General features: G+C 40.8%; 1 protein-coding gene across 2 annotated transcripts; it reads left to right on the forward strand.

The window, feature by feature from the left end:
- Nucleotides 1-4,254: 4,254 nt before the first annotated feature.
- On the forward strand, nucleotides 4,255-20,157 carry cdc42ep1a (CDC42 effector protein (Rho GTPase binding) 1a). Of its 2 annotated transcripts, XM_023292737.3 has the most exons (4): nucleotides 4,255-4,413; nucleotides 11,040-11,151; nucleotides 13,993-14,968; nucleotides 18,500-20,157. In XM_023292737.3, exons 3-4 carry the CDS (start codon nucleotides 14,497-14,499, stop codon nucleotides 19,198-19,200), a joined length of 1,173 nt encoding a protein of 390 aa, XP_023148505.2. In that variant the 5' UTR covers nucleotides 4,255-4,413; nucleotides 11,040-11,151; nucleotides 13,993-14,496; the 3' UTR covers nucleotides 19,201-20,157. The 2 variants fall into 2 exon arrangements, with proteins under 2 accessions (XP_023148505.2, XP_023148506.2); XM_023292738.3 differs by lacking the exon at nucleotides 11,040-11,151 and having other exon boundaries at nucleotides 4,259-4,413.
- Nucleotides 20,158-20,339: the final 182 nt, after the last annotated feature.

Genomic DNA, 20,339 nt, shown 5'->3' on the forward strand with positions numbered 1-20,339 from the left:
CAATAAGAAAACGACTGGGTTCAGTCTAAAACAGTCTGAAAAAATGTCTGGGTATTTGAAAAAGCAATAACTGCCCATTAAACGACTTTTTGAAAAACTTGTGTAAACAGAGGACAACTGAGGCCTTTGTGAGGTTATGAGGAGGGTGTTTTTCTTAAACAGTGAACGATGGCAGCTTTCCAGACTGTGTGTGATTGTGTTATTTCCTTTTGCCTACGTGTGTGTGTGTGTGTGTGTGTGTGTGTGTGTGTGTGTGTGTGTGTGTGTGTGTGTGTGTGTGTGTGTGTGTGTGTGTGTGTGCTCTTGAGAGTGTGGTACCTGGGGGTCTGGGGGCAGCAGTGGAGTATTGCAGTTCACTCAGAAGTGGTAAGTGACTGTGGTGTCATCGATTGCGATGGACGCTGGCAGGACTTGCAGGCCACCTCAGAGCTTTAACGACAGGCCTGCTGTGGACCTTTGAGGACGGGATGAGGATTCTGTTCCTGTTGATAAGGCTCTGTTTCCTGTTGGACGGGTCAGCGTGGAACCATTGTCATGTGCCTTCAATGGGGGCTACACCTCTGACGGCTGTTCTCTGCGGGTTGGAGGAAGTTCTGCAATGAGGGAGCAGTTAATTTAATTGAAGGTTAAAGCTGAACCTGCTGAGATACTTATATAAACTCTTCTTACCTCGAAGTAGATCTCCAGTTGTGTAAATCAACGTATTCCTCAGATGGAAATGCCGTACTGTAAGAGACTTAAGAGCAAAATACAGTCGTGTTATATAAACAGCAGTTTGTAGGTCATTTGTCCGATGACTCACTACAAGCCTCAACTGCTTTTTTTAAGTTGAATCATTACAAACATGAGTACACTGATGTCATATTTTCAGGATTTGAGTTCAAACTGTTTTTAAAGTTACATGGCAACACCTCCCACATGCAGCTTTCATCCTCCACAGTAATAAATTGTGTAAATTTAACCATGTTTCGGCATTTGTGTAATCGTGTGATTCCCTCTCTTTATTTTTTTAAATGTTTTGTCATGAAGAAACGGGACAGGCTGACACATACACTGTACTGCACTGAGTTATGTCCACTGAGAATAGCCTCTGTGCACATTAACTTCCACACCAAGTGCTCAAGTTGTCAAGACTGACAGTTACACCTCGAGGTGAGCTTGAAAAATTTATGGACTTTTATGTGTCAGCAGTGTCACAGTTCAACCAGATTTATGTGTCTTTACAAACTTATACCTAAAGACAATGCTGAACTGTAATTTTAAATATATGTCATATTAAGGGTTATATATTATGGGAAATATACTTACTTGTTGAAGCAGTTACTGTGAAAAACTATGAATAATGGCACTATTGCCATAACGCTGTCTGTAGCTGACATGTTTGACAATGATGGCAAACTTGTCACCGGAAATTTACAAGAAGTCTAGCATCTCTGGAAAACTGGTGGTGGTAGTCTGACAGTTAAAACAAGAATACCTCCATCAAAACTGTGGAAAACAGCTATGATTCTTGTTAATTTATTTTCCTCCGCTTAGTAATATGCTTAAATTCACAGTTAAATGTGAAACTACACCCAGGCAACAAGTAGGTTAGCTTAGCTTAGCTTAGCAAAGTTAATCTTAGCTTAGCCTAGCAGAATAACATCACATGTTCAGGATTTAAGCTCAAACTGTTTCTAAAGTTATGTGGAAACATTGCCAACATGCAATACTGCAAAACTATATACGTATTCAACAGTATATCAGCTTTAGCAGCAAAAAATCATCTCAGTCCCTTGCAGCTAATGACAATGTTCAAGTATAATAGAGATTAAAGTAATAGTAATGGTTATACCTTGAAAATAGGCTTATTTTCTTCCTTGCTGGTTAAACAAAAACACCACACTTATATATGTGGACTAAATCATAGTCTATGTGAGCCCTATTCAATTAGCGGCCCGCGGGCCACATGCGGCCCGAAAGCAACCCTCGAGTGGCCCTAAAGCAACTGCCGAATGATTGGGACTTGGGTCCGAGAAAAACATCTTTAAGTAACACTGACAAGTTCTTACAAAAATTCCAACATTATTGCAAACATTGAATGCAACACTTACCGTAACCTAGCAACTAACCCACAATGCATTGTGTTGAGGAGTCGCGATTGAAAAGTTAACATTAGCAGTTCTATACAGGCGAAAATAGCAGCATGTCTTTTTCTATTCTGAAACGACAAATCGGCGAGGAAAACCGTCGGTTTAATCCTGCGTGGACTGACAAGTATTTATTTACCACCAAGTCCGAACGCCAAACCAATGTGTTTACTCTGCAACGAGTGCTTTGCAGCGCTGAAAGATTATCATGTCCGAAGACACCACATTGGAAAAACATGCCGCGTTTCGGACAAACTTTCCCGAGGGATGTCATGAGAGAGCGGCTATAATTCAAAGTTTGACTGCATCTTACAACCGGAGCTGTACTACAATGAAGCGGACTTGCACAGCTCAGGAAAGGGCCACGAAAAAGAGGCCGTTCACAGACTCAGAAACTGTGAAGGACAGCATGTTGGCTGTCGTGGATGAAGTTTTAACGGACGATAAAGTTAAAACGAGTGTGACATCTGCTATCAAACAGGTCTGACACGTCAAACATTCGCAGGGTTGATGTTCTCGCCACAGATGTCATGGTAAGTGCAACAAAGCAGCGTGCTGTAGCAGACACTAAAGGTAGCTTTATGTATTTATGTGACTATTTTATGTTCACTTATTAGAAGTTTAATATTTAAGAAAGACATTTTGTTTTGACAGTTATTTCACTTAGTTGCACTCTATTATGCACTTTGATGTCAGCTTTACTTCGTTTCAAAGGGATAGTAACTATCACTGTGCCTACTGTTTTTTTTTTTTTGATTATATGCACTGAAGATGCGACTGTCTCAGATGAGACCAAATATGGACAGGGACAAACTCTGTTTTTTGTTATTTCAAAAGAAGAAAATGTCTTAAGTTCTGAAAAGTTACTGTTAAGCAAGTTACTTTTTAATGCACTTTGAGATGTGACCAAAACAAAAGATGGTGTTTCTAATCGGCACTTAGTTTTTATGTTCATATGCACCTTAACCTGTGCTTATATTTACCTATCAAAATGTGTTGAAGTTGTAAGAAGTACTGCTCTTCTATTGTGTTTATGTCCTTTTGGATGTGGCAATATGTTAATAAACATCCAGTGTGTTTGTTATCTGTTTGTGTTTATTTTAAATGGTTAACTTTGCTCACTGTCTGCTAAAAACGTCCGGCCCAGCTCATGTTCTTAGTCTGAAAATCCGGCCCGAGTCAGTTTTTAATTGAATAGCCCTGTTCTATGGACTAAATACAAAGCTACAACCAGGAGACAATTAGCTTATCTTCGCTTAGCTTAGCACACAAACACTGGGGAAACGGCTAGCTTAGCTCTGCCACCTGCAAGCCCCTCTAAAGACACATTACAGAATTTATTTTCTATTAAGAGCCAAATTTGTTGTTTTGTACGGATTAAACAAATACAATAAAACAGAGGTTCTGGTAGGCACATTTCGTTAGCTTTGGCCAAAGCTGCTAGGCTAGCTGTTTCTACATGTTTCCCAACTCGCTAAGGTAAGCTAACGTCTCCTAGCATAGGACAGATACAAAGATAGATATAAAAGGTGCCATTATGTTATCATCTAACTCACAGCAAGACTTTGTATGTTTTACAAATTATTATTCTGTTAACAGTTTCTCATACTATCAACGAGTGGCTGGTACATTAGCAGCTACCCTATAGTTTAGTTTAGGGCACATAAAAGCCCTCATACAAAGTTCTAATAAGGCTAAGTTTTACTTTGACTATCACATTGAACTGTGCAGTTATTGCACATTTAGACAACCTGAGTCATCCTGATTCTATTTCATAATTCTGTATTTCCCTACAGCAAAACGTCAGCAGATACTCAGCTGATGATGCCTGATGAGAGGCACTTGACCACAGTAAAAAAAACTTTATTTGAAAAACATTTACACCAAAGGATACAAGCAGGCTACTGTCTCACCTCAAAATGTGTCAAATTGATAATGATGCCTAAAAGAGGTATAAATAAAATGAAGCCTACGCCTTTAAGTTTGGCTGATAAATCACTGCATCGTTTTCTCTATTTTTTACTTTAAACCGTGTAGTCTGTAAAGTGGAGCATGAAGCGGTGTGGGAGCTCCTGGTGAGGCTCTCTTCTTCGTTTCGTTGGTATTTGAAGCTCTGCCCGCCCCTTTCCTCATCCTTCGCGCTGCGCCGCTCCACACACCCGGCGCACCAGCGGGACAGTCCGGCTGCACCAGCGGCTCGCTCGGACCACCTCAACCCGGAGCGTGAGTCTGCTGGAAATATAATTAAACCGGAGACAACCCGTCGCTTTTTCAATTCCCTGAGGTGAGTCTTTATTCAGTTTTGACACTCAGTCACTCTGGAGTTTTTTGGTTTTTTTTTAAAGAAAGACAGCCAGCCTTTAATCCTCTGTGAAGACTTAATGGGAATTTTATTAGACTTTTACACACACCAACAGTCTTACAGAGACTGAGTGTGTTTGCAATGACTTTTTAGTGTTTTTGTGTACTTATTTTATCATTATGGGTATTTATTGTATCTTGTAATATTCACATAGCATTCTTATGTGTCATTTTATCTTTTACTATGATATTTATATTCCTCAGATATGACTAGGCTGTTGTTTGGAGAGGGACTAACTTTAAGAAGAACTTATCACTTGCCTGCTGATACCACTGATGTGCTATTGTGTGATTATCAGCACTTAAAAAAAGAAAATACAGTTTAGTAACAAATGCAAACGGCTGAAAAAGTTTCCGACAGACCAGAGGAAGAAAGCAAACATATTAGGTTTAGTGTCAGATAAAGCAGCACCATTAAGACTTGTAAAAATGTTGACTGAATCTCAGCTCGTTTTATAGTGTTAATGGGCACGCTAAGGTCTTTTCTCATATGTCTGATATGAAACTCAATCTGATCTGCACCATATTTATATCCAGCAGCAGCAGTAGTAGTAGTATATCATTACTATTTGACCACTGCAAGCCTTGGTCAAAATAAATTCTGGCCCTGCTTTGATTTTTATCAGACTGCCTTGTAATTACACAAGTTACATAACAGAACTTATCAATTTTCAGACATGTCAATGACATTTCCAAGATGTACTCTGATTCAGTGGAACTTGACGGAGCGAAGTTGAAGCTGGCCAGTGGCCTTGAGGTGTTTTAATTATGGAGGCAAACAGGCAGCGCAGTGTTGGACTCATTACAAGCTGGGGGCAGCGGCCTTATGACCCCACAGCCTGCCAGCGAGCTACCAGGGAGGCCACCATGTGAAATAGCACACACACACACACACACACACATAGAAAAAAAATGCACTGGCGGTCTAAAGCCCACCAGTAAAACAAACATGCACTGTGGTGATCAATAAGTCCGCCTGTTTCAGCGATGATAGCATGAAATCCAATAAACAACTTGCAGTGATGGATGGGTCTTCCTTGCTGTGGATCTGTACAGTGTGTAACATTTTCATGTTTAACTGCTCTGTAATTCCCCCAGTTAATCTCCCCAGGGTAGGCGTACAGTATATTCGTCTTGACTGCATGCTTTGATATTGTCATTCTGGTCTCCTGTATGCAGCAGCAGATGGTTAACACATGCATGTAATATGTTTCCTGTACATCCCCCTCACATGATTTACACTAATGATACAGTACTTGTCAAAGCACTTGATTAAGTAAATGAAAACAGACATTTCCTGTGGGTTTTCATCTGCAGTGTTCATTCTTTCTTTTTCTTTTTTTTTACCTGAGTCCTACATTCCTTTGAGGGGGACCCTCTGTGACCTTTAGGTGTCATTGACGCAGCCTACCAGGAAAGGGTCAGTTGCAGAGGTGTGAGCTCAGAATCGGGCTGCTGTATTTGTTTTCACACCCCAGAGCTCCCTGGCCTATTTTTTTTTTGCCACACAAGGTGATGATGGGAAATCTGCACCACCATCATTATCTGTTTTTGCCAAATGGTCACAACTCACTCATCTAACAGCAGGATACAACCCCCTAGTTAAAGACTACAGCAATGTTTTAAGAGATTGAGAGTGGTCAACCCGTCCATCAGCAGCAGACTGGTTACTGCTGTCAGCTGTGTGAAGAGACACTTGTGTCCCAAAATATTAGACATTTCCCCAGAATCAGCACTTGGATGTGCAGATTTTTGTTCTTTCAGTGGTTTACCACTGATACTGACAGATAGAATACAACAATATAATGATAATACAGCACGGAATTGCTGAACCTAAATGAAAATTTGTTAAACACTGTTATTGTCTGCATTGCTCTTATTTTAAATATAAGTAACTATCAACTGAAAAATATGTACAGGTTGTCAACTTTGAAAACACAAACCTGTGAATGAATGAAAAATACTGCATTTAAATACCACATTTATCATTGAGAGCAGCAGTTCCTACTTCTGGTCAGTTTGACATCTGACATTGAGGTAGAAATATTGTGTCATTCACGTTGCACTGTGCTCAACTGCTGTTCATAGATTCATCCCAGCTCATTTACATCATGGAAAATGACCTTTAGCTACAGCAGCTAGTCAGGCCTCAGTGTCCAGTGCTTATTGACCCAGCGTAACTCCTGTTAGCTGCCCTCTGAGCTGGTAATTGGCCAATGCTGATTATCTCAAAATAACATTTAATTGGCTGACCAATGAATTTGACCAATGAAACTTGGCTTTAATTAGTGTCTGTGGAAGCTAAATGACAGACTACTGGCTTTTAAGGGGTAGCCAAATTTAGTAGTTAGTTTTCTGGATCCTTATGGATCCTTTGAATTTTGGGATTAAAGAACTGACCCTTCGCTAAACTATCCAAGCAGGACAGCTTATGACAATATGAAGAAATGTGCATCTGACTTTAGGAGCAGTGACACCTGGCCTATAGGATATTTCCAAAATGAAAAATATAAGAGCAAAACTGTAAAGAATGGAATTGGCAGTGTAGCAATGCTTTAGTCATTAGCATGACCAGCTAATTATTTCACTACCTGACATCAGCAGCTCTGTCTATGCAGTGACATTCCTTAGCATCATATCATATGAAGGTATCAAGGGTACATTCATAAAATTTTCAATTTTAGAAGCCATCAGAAACCCCCATAAAACTTTAGGCTTATGGCAAACAGTAGTATTTTTTGTTAAGGTTGCCATAATGCAACAAGGTCATATTTTCCTATGCAAATTAGATTTGTGTAAAACTTGCAGAGGTCATCTTGCTAACTTTGTGGTAAACAGTTCATGTTTATTTCTGTGCTTTGCTGGAAAGTTTACTGTTAGCAGCGAGTTTGAAACAAATTTATATTTTATGTTTTCTGTGAGGCCAAGTGTCTTACCAAATATCCATCCATTTACCCACTTTATCCTTCAGAGGGTCACAGTGGGCCACGAGCTTGTCCTATCTTTGGACTGTGGCAGCAAGCCAGAGCACTCGGAGGAATCCTACACAGGCCGATCAGCAAATTCAAACAACCTTCTTGTTATGAGGCAACAGTGCAAACTACTGCACCACAGTTCATCAGCCTTGAGAATTAGAAAACAACTTCTCTGGAAAGCTATGAATAACACCATTATCTGTAACAAACGTGAACCAACATGCTTGCCGCTAATTGCAAACTTGCTACCAGAAGTTGACTGTAGTAGTTTTTAATTACTGGCAAACTGTTGACAAACCACTAATGAACATGTTTGGCACTAGCTTATACTAGCAGTAAACCTCTCATTGTTGCTAAAATGCTGCTCAAACTGTGCAACTACTGGTCAGCCCTGGAAAACTTATGACAGTTTTTGGCTAACTACTATTGTTGTTGCAAATCAGCCACAGGTTTACCACAAATGTGTAACAAACATTTTGCTTTGTCAAAGTTAAGTTTTCAACCAAATTGTGGAGCTAATGTTAGCTTAACTGTTAAGCTAACTACAGCAGATAAAATATGCTAGCAACAGTTTTCACTTCAGCTGGCAAACCTTACATCACCAGGTAGAAATGACAAAGCAGTTGTAGTAAATTTGTCACCATTATCAAGTGGTTTATGTGTCAAAAAATAACAGAAAGCATAGCAAAGAACAAAAGTGTAGCAGCAAAAGGAAGGCTAAGCTAACAGTTGGTTGTGACAAATGTAGACTAGCGTATGTAGCTAACATGTGGGATGTTTTACAGTTGAAAAAGAAGCTTCACTGCTCTTTAGTGTGCAAGCTAATGGTACTGGTGACAGTGTTTTACCTCAAACTAATCTTTAGCATTGCTGTACTGCAATTTCTCATTTTTACTAGCTGATTTACAGTATAGCCTAGCTACAGTACATGATAAGCTAAAATTACCATTTTAAAGCTTCCTTTAAAGATCTCTATAGCAAATATCAAACAAAGAGTGGGGAAACTTGTGTGGGTTGAAAAGAAACACGTTTATGTATGAACACGAAGGAGATATAAACAGAGGGAACAAAGAAGGCAAATTAAGACTGCCTGTTCCAGCAGATGGAGGAAGCAGAGAGACTTGGAGAGTATGGATATTTATTGAGGCATGAAAATGTTTTCTTGGCTGAGGAGGAAGTGTAGCCGTGTTTTGCTTGGATTCAGACCGAGTATGGACGGTGAAAATAGGATTGTAATTGAAAGTCAAACGGTGACCCTGAAAAATGCGGCCTTATCTTGTGTGTTTGTTCACCTGGTTAGCGGGGTTAGTGAGTGGAGGACATGAGAAGCGAGGGGAGGGATAAAACACAAAGTCTACCGCTGATTTTACTCAAGACAAACTGTAGCACTGTAAACATTTTCAGTTACAGTCATCAAAAGTGGAGCTTATGAGTGTGTGTGTGTGGCCAACAGCTGTTCTATTCAAGCTGTTTCAGCCTCACAAGTCAGTCAAGACACTCAAAGAGAAGAAAAGCAAAGAAATAGAGCAACTAGATAAAAATAGATTTTAAAAAATGCAAAGAGGTGAGACAAAAGAAATCGGCAGAATGAGGAGAGAATCAAAGATTGAGCGCAAAGTGATGGGAAAAGACATAAAAGACAAAAGAAAGAGAAGCCAACTGGCAAAAAAAATATTAGAAGGCAAGAATGGCAATGAAATGAGAGAGGGGAGAAAAAGAGAGAAAAAATGGGAGATTTGGACCCAAACATGGTTTCAATCTGTGCAGAGGTTGAAAAGAAGGATGTTTGATGGCTGTAATCGAGAGAAAGACTCCAGCGACTGATGCTCTGCTCAGGAATGTGTTCATACACACACACACAACACAACACACACGGCTCCTATTAGACTGTGGTTACTCTGGTTTATATCCAGCAAAGCCACCTCAAGAAAATACTGTACATAGTGACATGGAAACGTTGTATTGAGTCTGTGATGCATGAGCACAGCAAAATCCCCTGAATGGTGACTTGGACAGAGAAATAACTTAAAACTAAATCCAAAAGCTGGACTAAGTATTACATTTTAATGCACTGAAACTCATTTTAATCACACACTGGGGCTGCGACATCAATATTCATTGAGTCACAGAAACCAGATCACCAAAATCAGTGGAATTCACCGTGTGGGAATGTCTGGAATACGCTTTGTGCCAAAGTGTAGAAGCTGGATGATTCACTGGTACATGAAATTTAGACTTGCTGGTAGCACAATGAGGAGTTGCGTAAAGACACTCTGCTAGCTGTTCCAAAAATGGTAGAAGTCCTAAATAATGAAAAACAATAATGAGATAACAGATGTTACTAATTGTCAGGAAGCATAAGCAGAGACACGTTCCCTTCTACACTTACAACACTGGAAACACTGCAATAGCAATTCTTCATAGATGCAACAAAACAGATGCACGAGAAAAAAAGCACATATTGGTGCCTATAGAAGTCAACCAGAATGCAGGGAATTAAATGTTTGATGCTCAAAATAGCAGAACTTTTAATAGAGGTCGCCCAAATACTTTCACGAATGTATCGTATATTTTTTTTAAATCAAAAAATGCACCACTTTGCAGCATCCTATTTCAACCTGTAGTCCCCACTCTGTGGATTCAATCAGCCCTATCTGATTGGGTAGATGTCACGAATAATAGTCAATCAACACTGAAAGATAAATGTGGAAATCTCTCTTTCAGTTAAATATTAGTGAAACATTAATAAACAAAGACATTTCAACAGTGTTTCCTGTTGGAGTTAAAATGGTTATTTTTACCATCAGTTGTACAGTATTTCAGTTCCACATATCAGGTGTTGGCCTCCTTGGTAATTACTGTGACTATCGGCGTTGGGTTGTCTGTCAAAAACAGACTAACTGTCTGACTCAAAAACAGACTAACGGATTTGGATGAAATTTTCAGGGAAGGTCAGAAATGACACAAGGACCAAGTGATTAGATTTTGGCAGTGATGTGGCTTATAGTCTGGATCCACGGCTTTGTTAAAGATTTCTGTATCATTGCTAGATAGTGGCACAGCATCACTGTAACCATGACAACTAGTGAAAACTACATCAGCTGCTGCTGACGATCACATGATGACAACAGCAACCAGGAGCTCAAAAAAAGCTCAAAAAGCATCAACAGTGTTTGTGTAATTACTCTCATTTTCAGAAGGTGGAGACAAAAGCACTAATGGTGCTTGTTTATCAGGCTTAATTATGTCAGCAATCTAACAAGAAAAATTGTGGATTTGTAATTGGAATGCTGCTAGGTTGAAGCCAGGCACTAGCATCAAATCCACTTCTCTAACCTCTGACTTAGCCACCACCTAATTTGGCCACTTTTTACTTCTACCAGCCCACTGTAGTACAGCAGCCTAGAACCAGCAATTCATTTCAGCCCTGATTTGCCGTCTTCCCCCTTCACTCCTCTCTATAAAAATGAAACTTTTTTTTCATCTCTTACCTCCTTCCATCACTTCTCACCCTGCTTTGGTTTAAACTGACTTTCTCCCTCCCTTATTCTTTATTTTATTTCCTCTCTAACAGAAATCAGACCCAGTGGAGTAGCAGACCAGGGTGGCAGCAGCCAAGACTTGCCCAAAAAGAAGCACCCTACCGAGGATAATAGAGGAGATGAAGGATTAGGGGATAATCCAGGGTATGTCCAAGTCCCTGCTGTCAAGTGATCCCCTACTCTTTTCTGATATCTTAGACGAAGACAGGCAGGCTGCCACTGGGATTATGGCATTAAACTTATTATCTTTTAAAGATGCAACATATTTTTCGTCCTTGTAGTGCTTTTCGGGCCTTTTTTCCTGGCGCCTGAGGCCACTGGTTCCTGTAACTGTGCAACTCAGAAAACAGAGCAAGTGCACAGCAGTTTCACAGGGAGGAAGGAAGGCGAGTAGAAGGGATGTTCAGATAAAATGAGCTTTGCCCAGAGGTTTGAAATACATAAGAGGAGTCAGAGGGAGCGACCCCCTCTGAGCTGTGGTCAAAGGTCTTTTAACAGGATTACAGGCAGAGACAAAAGACCGGAGCTTTCCGTAAACCCACAGCCGTAGTAATTAATGCCTCCATGTGTATTCCTGTAATACTGTAGGTTATCAATTAGGCTGAGGTTTTTCTTTCTAGTCTCAAATAGCAAGACAAACATTTTCCCTTATTGGGAGCAGCACCAGTGCCATTGTGTCTGTGACCACAGTCACTGGGAAGCTGTTTTAATCAGAGCCGTAGTCTGTCGCTTCAGTACAGTTCATGGGAACATGCACGAGGTCCCCGCAGGTTTACGCTGTCTCAGATTCAAGATCACACCTCAGTATACTGGTCCCTGGCGTCCCTTTGTGAGCCTCAATATGGCTTTGCTCAGTGCTGGTATGTGGCATGTTTCCTCCCTCGCCGCTCCCAGATGCCCCTCTTAAAACGGCAGCCAGGGGAAGTGGAGCGTAGGGCCTGGGACTGCGGTCAGCAGCAAATTAGAAGGGCTGCCTTGGACCTGACGCAATCCCCATCTCATGAACCATAGCAGGTCATTAATGAAGCCAGACGGGGCCGTGCATGCGTGGGAGGCCCGCCGACATTTAGCTGCTGCAGTGGAAAGCTTTTAAAGAGAACCAGAGGTCCGTGTCAGGGCTGCTTTATGCTATCAAAATATTTTAGAATTGGATATCAATTACTCTGCTGGCAAAGAACAACATGTGACAAAGGGCCAATTTTTCGTCTGCCTTCATTACAGACTTACAGAGGTATGGAGCTCCAAAACTGAGAAAGGGCAGCAAAAGGTGTCAGTCAAGCCAAAAATACATAACTGACTCTGTCATTTATATTATGCAAGTAATTAGAATGCAGTGCATAAAGAAATATAATGCTTTGTACTATTTATTTAACTTCAAATTGTTTAGAAAAAAGACAGAAGCAGCTAGTTGCGTTTAATGCAAGATATGTGATGGAAACAGAAACACTAATATACGTTAATTAACCTACTTTGCCAGATGGTTTAGCTTCAGATGTCTCATTACCATTACCTGTAGCTTAAAAGGCTGGTGTTACTTGTACGGCTTTTTTTTTCTTCTTCTTTGTTCTGACAAGCTCTATGCAGACTAGCTTATTTGCTCCAAAGCAGTTATTAAAAACAAGCTGAATTCACATTTAAATTTGCATTTTTTGCAATATTTCAAAAAAATTCTTCAAATTTTCTTGACAATTTTATGGAAACTTTGGTCTGATGTTAAACACACAAAGACAATATAGAAATGGAAATGAAAAATGTTGTATGAGAAAAATGAAAAAGCAATAAATAAACTAACAAGAAAAGCATTCAGAGAGTGCAGTACTCCACCAAGGCTGCTCAGTCGTATGATTTCCAGCGGATAAGTCCCGATAAGTTCGCAGCAGTCGATTTGCAGTAGGATCGCAATCATGTGATCGTCAGCAGGCAGCTGCTATCTCGCAATGATACAGAAATCTTTAACAAATCAGTGGATCCAGACTATAAGCTGAATCACTACTAAAATCCATTGAGGTGGTCCTTGAGTCATTTCTGGCCTTCCCTGAAAATTTTATCCAAATCTGTTTGTCCGTTTTTGAGTAATGTTGCACACAGACAGACAGACAGACAGACAGACAGACAGACAGACAGACAGACAGACAGACAGACAGACAGACAGACGATTGTCACATAACTCCACCGCATTTCTTGGCAGAGTAATAAAAACACCAAACAGGGAGTTGAACCAGTGAAAGAATAATAAAAGAGTTTAATGAATTTTAAATGTCTTTAATTTTTTTACCAGCTGATTAGAAGTTCAATTTCTTTATACGCTACATTTTAATTATTTTACTGATAGTATTATTATTATTCATGTTTTCAGTTGCATTTCTGAACAGATTTTTTTTCAACCTTGTATTACGACAGTTTTGGCTCTCCGCATGAAAGCGGTCTGGTAGTACAACTAGCAGCAGTAATTTTCTTATCAGGAAAGTTTCATTATCTCTTCCTATCTCGCTGAGCATACTTTGCCTGTTTATAAACAAATCTGAGGACGTTGAATGAGACCCTCTGCTCCGCTTTGAAAACACGATAAGTCTCTTGTCTCTCTCTCCGTGAAGTAAAATGAACTTTGTGTAACCTGCTTGCCAGACAAAGCAGGACAAAATGGAAGCAGGAATTCCCTGAAAGTCCACCCTTTTTGTGGACAAGAAGCAGACTTTGGTTTGTTGCACAGAGGAGTGACTGTGGTCTAAATTTAGATGGTTCCAGACCAGTGGACACTTGGAACGTGGAATCCTAAAAACCTGCATAAAGACAGATCTGAGCAGAAAGAGAGGTTACTCTACAGCTACCACGACAGCTGCATGAAAGCACCGTGGTCTCTCACTAAATCTCAGCTTCCACTGTATACAATGCAAATGTCATCCATTTCTCTCAGTATACCTCAAAATCAAGTACATCCCTGTCACATTTTAAAGATAGACGTTTTCCTGTTTTTATTCTCCATAGATGGCTCCGTGGTGCGACCGCAGAACCGTTTGCAGCTGGACTCGGACCTATTTCTGAGCTGATGTTGACAAAGCCAGAGCCCAAAGCAAGCCCAGCAACCTGACCACACTCCAACTGGATCGGCTGCCTACAGGAACACAACTGCATAGTGTTCTCCTCAATTTATGCCTGTTTAATTCAGCCAGCTATGCATAACAAGAAGCTACAAAGAGTGGGACAGAATTTGGCCTGTACGTGATAAACAGAGTTGATATTCCAGTGAACTATTTGCCGTTGCAGGCCTGGAGTTCAGCTCTTCAGACTCAGAAATTACACAGTTTCACAATCTTGGAATCACATTTAGGAGCTATTTCCAGGTCCAGACTTTCGTCTGCTGAACTGTCAATGATTTTGGCAAAATCTAAGAGGAGTTGCAATTTGTTGTTCAGTTCTGCCTTTCTGTTGGATTAAAAGCAATTCCAGGAATTGTTTCAAGTTCAAGAAAGCCATTTACCTTTTGTGATCATGAATCTTCAGGAGAAGCTGTCAGGCCTCAAAGGTCTGGTCTCACACTCCCACAGCAAGCGCCGTCATAAGGGCGACCTCACGGTGGAGATGATCAGCCCACCTATGGGTGACTTCCGCCACACCATGCACGTGGGCCGCGGTGGTGATGTGTTCGGGGACACCTCCTTCCTCAGCAATCACGGCGGAACGGGCAACGGGAACAACGGGGAAACGGATTCTGTTTCCAGTCCTGACAACAAGATTGGAGCGTTCTTCTCCAGGACCCTCCGTCAGATCAGGAGGGGCTCCGACAATCGACCCAGAGAAGGATCCAAAGATCTGTCACCGCCACCTCCCGCCATTTCTCCCATCATCAAGAATGCCATCTCCCTCCCCAGGCTGGATGTGGATATGCCCAACGGGAGTCCCACCACCAAAGTGCTCTTTCCCAGTTCTCAAAGCACGCCAGAGGAGAAGAAAAGCTCTTATGGTGAATGGGAAGATACCTCTTTCTTACTGTCGCTTATCCAAGATTACATCAACAATAGATCAAATGATTGTCTGTACAGCCAGACCACTACAGGAGTACTGGGACTCAAAAATTCCAGTATCAACGTATTTCTCTCTCTCTCTCTCACACACACACACACACACACACACATATACATACAGTAGTATATACACATGGCATATTGAAGTTATATTGAAAAGGGAGCTGAGGGAGTCGTTGTTTATTAACCTTCTGCACCAACGATGGGGTCGGAGCAGTTCTGCTAGAAAAAACTATTTGATGCCACTAATTCTAAGTTACTCTAAGTATGTTTCTGTTGGTTCATTCCGACTACTGCAGCTGTTTTTAGCAAAAAAAAAAAGAAAAAGTTTCAGATAATCCCACTGCACATTACCTGCCCTGCAGCAAACAGCACACAGGCAAAGTTAGTGACAAGCATGTAGCAGCTAAGGAAACACATTTCCCTCAGGATTTGGTAGAGACCAAACACAGAGCTAAAAGAAAGTGAATGTGACTTCAAATCAGTGCTGATGTTAGTCAGTGAACACCTCAATCTATCAGCTGCAACACTTATGTTAGTGTTTTGCTTACAGCTTATATCTCTTGCTCCCATGTGGCCAAAAAAATCAGCTCATGGAAATTAGAGTCAACCAGTTTGTGCCTGGACTTGTGCTATAAAGTAACAAGAACTTTTACCTGGTTTACTGAGACTCACTGTGTTTATAATGGATCTCCCTGCTTAGAACTGTTGAACGAAGCTTTTTCTATTTTTGTTCTTAGGAATTACTCTATCAACATTTAGGATCACTGAAAATAACGTCACTGGAAATTTCTCAACATGATGTCATCTGTTTCTGCCCACTTATTCAAGGATTATGCGAAGTACACCGCCAAATCCTAAAATTGCCCCTGAGCTTAAGTGTCGATGTTTTTCTTCAAATTAAATGTGCAGCATTGCTAAACAAAGTGAAACACACCGGCAAAAGTCAAACGAGTTAACCAGGAAGCTACAGAGAAGTGACAACCTGCTGTAGAGGTGCAGTGAAACTCATCCATCAGTTCTACTCGCTAATCTAGACACAGATTTGCCCCAGATGTCCTTATGAATCACCTTGGCTCATAATCAGCAGCCTTCACACTGATAACACACAGAGATCCAGACAGAGCTGGCAGCGGTCTGTCTGGGAGGCCGTCTGAATGACCCATGTTGACACCACACTCATGGCTCATACAGTCTGTCCTCGCTGCATGTGTGTGTGGGCGAGTATTACTCATGTTGTGAGGACCTGAGGCTGTTTGAAGTCACATTATGGGGACTTGTCTTCCTTTTTGGGACCAACACTATGTCCTCATTATGTAAATCATTAAAAGTTTTAAGGTTAGGTTCAGGATACTTGCAGGGTTAGGAATGTAGCAGCTGTTATGGTTAAGGTTACAGTGAGTCTCCAGGAAATGATTAAGTAAATACAGCACAACAGAAAGTCATTTTCTTGAATTTTTTTAACTTAATCATTAACTTCTAATTGGCCCAACAATTCAGCTACATGATCAAATCAGAGAAACAGTTTGACATTTTTGAAAATAGTGCAGATGCAAACATCGCCATGAAGAATGGTTACTGTAGCATGAAGACTGGAAAAAGGGGAAACAGCTAGAACTTCAGTTTATTTAACAAATTAATTATATCTCTTCATAATTATTGGATTTTAAAATGGTAATTGATCCTGTTTACAGTCTTTATGCAAAGCTAAGGTAACCATCTTTTGATTGCTAGAATGGCATCTTCTAATCTCCCTACGAGTTAGATAGATAGAAAGATTTTAAAATATCTCAAAGTGATTAGAATACATTCTTGCTGAGGATGCCAGTACGAAAATAAACTTTAAGTATCACTTTCCATCTAGGCATGTTTTTATGTGGATGTATGTTTATGTGGCTGTTTCTTTCAAATCTGAAACGTCAATAAAAAGTAACACTGAAGCCACTTTACTCTCCACTAAAAATGCATACAAGGTTTCCATCCAACCAAATCCTCCATCGTCTGGTTTCACTGATGGATTCTTTCTCACTCTCTGGTTAAAATGTGTTAATCTGTGAAATCAGATGCCGTTTCCTTCGGTTGGAATGAAAAAAAAATCCAGATTTTTGGCCTCTAGGCGGCTGGCATTGAGAGGATCTGTGGCAATTTACCCATTTGGGTCATGCAGGCAGCAGCGTGCGAGTGTGTGACTTGTTAAGCGATCTGGCAGCATCAGGCAGATGATTCACCATGAACAGAGCAGAACAACTCAGCACTTTGCCTCCTGGGGGGAGTTTGCAGCTTGTCATGATCAAATAGGATGGGTTTATGTTGCCCCCTGTTGGAAGTGTGTGTTAAAGTCGGCACAATAATCTGATTTAAGTCCACGAGCAAAAAAAGTTTAAGAGCAAAGCAGGCGATGCACAAAATATACAGATAAAATAAATAGAATTTTATCCTCTGATATTTTTGTCCAACTCTTTTAGACGAAAACATGCAAACTGTCTGGAAAGAAGTAACACTTGAAGCAGGTTCCAGTCTCTCGACACGCTTAAAGTAATCGTTTGACATTTTGGGAAATATACTCATTAGATCTCTTGCTACATGAAAACATTTGTAGAATTCTTAACAGCTTCACTCTCTCTCTCTCTCTCTCTCTCTCTCTATCCAAAGATGACAAAATCCATCAAACAGCACCTGATTACCTTTTCATTTTTGCACTGAAGTTATTGTTACTAGTAAAAGAAATATTTTTATCTTCTATATAAAGTAGCAAAATTACAGTGGAAAAATGCTTTATAAAGTGACAAAGCTAGCACCAAAATATACTTAAAGTACATAAAGTAGTATTAGTACTCATGTAGAATAGCATAGTTCAGTGTCAGACATACTATATTATTGGATTATGATTATTGATTCATTAATGTGCTCATCACTTTAATGTTACAGCTAGAGATCATTTCAATTCCATACAAATGAGTAGCTTATAATACAGCATAATTTGTTTGTTGACTTGTATTTTATATTTCTAATTTGATTCTGCAAAAATGAATGTAGCAGGGGGAAAAGTACAACTTAAAAAACATAGTGGAGTAGAAGTAAAAAGTAGCCTAAAATGAACATACTTGAGTAATGTACTTGTTTGTTTATTCTGTACAAAAAAAAGTGTAAAAACATGATGCTGTGGGTTTTAAAGCAGGATTATACTCCAATGTTGTGTGTCTGCAGTGTGGGAGGCAGTAGTTTCCTGACTGCAGTCTGCAAATCTACCATAAAACCACAATATTTCAGTTTGTACAGCGTTACAGGTGTCTATATGGGCTGCTGTTTCACCCTGTGTTGTCTTTATTCTAATTTAAGAGTCTCTTGGTGGTGGCTTCAGACTCATGGACAGATGTGAGAGTGCTGTTGAAATTAAATGATAGCAGATAAACTACTGAGACAAACCACCTTCTGCTGGCTTCATGTGTTGGTATCTGTGTGCTCCTCAGGTCTGGAGTCTGGTTTCGTCACTCTGCCTCGCCTCTCCCGCTCCGAGCGTCAGCAGCCGTCCATCTCCCTCCCCACTTCCTGTTCCGCCAACATTCACCGCGGCTCCCTGACCGACCCCTCCGATGCCATCTTATCCACCTGCTCCTCCTCCATCGTTACTTCTGCCCCCAAACACACCGCCGCCGCCTACTCCGACTCCCTCCCTTCCCTCACCTCCCTGGACACCTTCACCTTCGACCTCGGGCCCTCCCTCATGAGCGAGGTGTTCGGCCTGATCGACGGCCACCCGGAAGAGCACGTCCAGGCCTGGGACGGAGAAGAGGTGGGGTCAGCGTGCGGAATGACCAACGAAGGATCGGAGATGGACTCGGCCACTATCTCGTACGTGGATTCCTTGCTGAGGGAGGACTGCGGGGGCAGGAAGAGTCCTCACGGGGCTGAATGGGAAGACGAGGAGGGCGTGGAGGTGAACGAGCTTTCTGTCAAAGTACCAGATGTGGTGATGGGGTCTCCTGAAAGAGCGATGATAGGGGTGAGGATGGAGAGCGAGCGGTTCCAGAGTGCAACGGATGTGCTCGCACGTCATTATGGCGTCCGAGACCGAGGAGGATGGAGCAGGATGGACGCTGGAGATTCAGAGATGATGAAGAAGAAAATGTCCTACAGTTACATGGACGACGAGGATGAAATCAAAGTCTGAGCTGAGCAATTCCAAGATCTGATGTGTGATTCCTCTGTTATTCCAATCAAATCAATCATCTAGAATCTTTTCATGATTGACCAAGAAAACTACAACCTAATCCAGTGTCCTTGATCCTGGATTCCTTCTTCTATGCAATCAAGGATGTACAGCTTTGATGCAAACCTGCTGCTGAATGTATCTAAAAGGAGTGAAAGACTCGATGCTGTATGTTTCCTGCTTTACGATGGATAACTGCCTCTGAAAAAAAAAACTGAAGCAAACGGAAGGCGTGGAAAGTGAGGATGTACCAGAGAATGTAGCTGAGACGGTCTCAAAGGAAACACCAAAGTGGAAGTTACCAACCCTGTCATTCACTTCACACACTTCCTCATACACGAAGGGAAAAGATTCTCAGAGCGAGTCCACATCACTAATGAGAGAGGAAGTCGGGGTTAGAAAAATATATTTGTTCTTAGGACAACATTTTGGCTTCACCACACTCTCTTGTCAACTTTTCACTCAGGAATATACAACCAGGGGAGAAAAAGGGAAGAGAATGAATGAATGAGAGATCAGGAATCTCTGTGAAGCAACAGATAAACCGTCAGATAAAGCAGAGAAATGCAGATGTTGCTGTTATTACACTACAAGGACTGAGGGAATATAATATTGGTATTTGCTAGATGCAACTAAAGCCTGAACCATATAATTGTTCATTTTATGCTGTGGACCTTCTATATAGATACTCTGTGCACCTTTTTTTTGATTATGAAGTCTGACCCCTGTATTGCTTTTTATAGAAGAATTGTCATTTATATGTTCTTTTATACACAAAGATATCAACGGACCTCCTATAAATATGTACTTACAGTATGAGCACCTGCAGTACATAGTGCAATTCACATCCATATGCTGCAGTCAGTACCAGCGATATACTATGATGATGTAAAATGACAATAAAGATGTTTTTAATTAGCTGTGCATTCATTTACAGTGTCTTCTAGATCCAGAAGGTCGTTTGAAAGGCATTTGTCACCCACAATCTTCAAATGTGGACTATATTCCACCTAAAATCCTCAAACACAGATCTCAAAGGTTGGTAATATGTGCAACTGTAGTCACAGGAACATCAAGCTGCTTGGAGATGGTCTTATAGC

The sequence above is a fragment of the Amphiprion ocellaris genome, chromosome 18 (genome assembly GCF_022539595.1).
Source record: "Amphiprion ocellaris isolate individual 3 ecotype Okinawa chromosome 18, ASM2253959v1, whole genome shotgun sequence".
NCBI lineage: Eukaryota > Metazoa > Chordata > Actinopteri > Pomacentridae > Amphiprion > Amphiprion ocellaris.

What these genes read in the sequence shown, in the direction of transcription:
- cdc42ep1a (XM_023292737.3), top strand. Translation starts at nt 14,497, where the DNA reads ATGAATCTTCAGGAGAAGCTGTCAGGCCTCAAAGGTCTGGTCTCACAC. An exon ending in GGAGAAGAAAAGCTCTTATG is followed by an intron (nt 14,969 to 18,499) that starts GTGAATGGGAAG and finishes TGTGCTCCTCAG; the next exon opens with GTCTGGAGTCTGGTTTCGTC.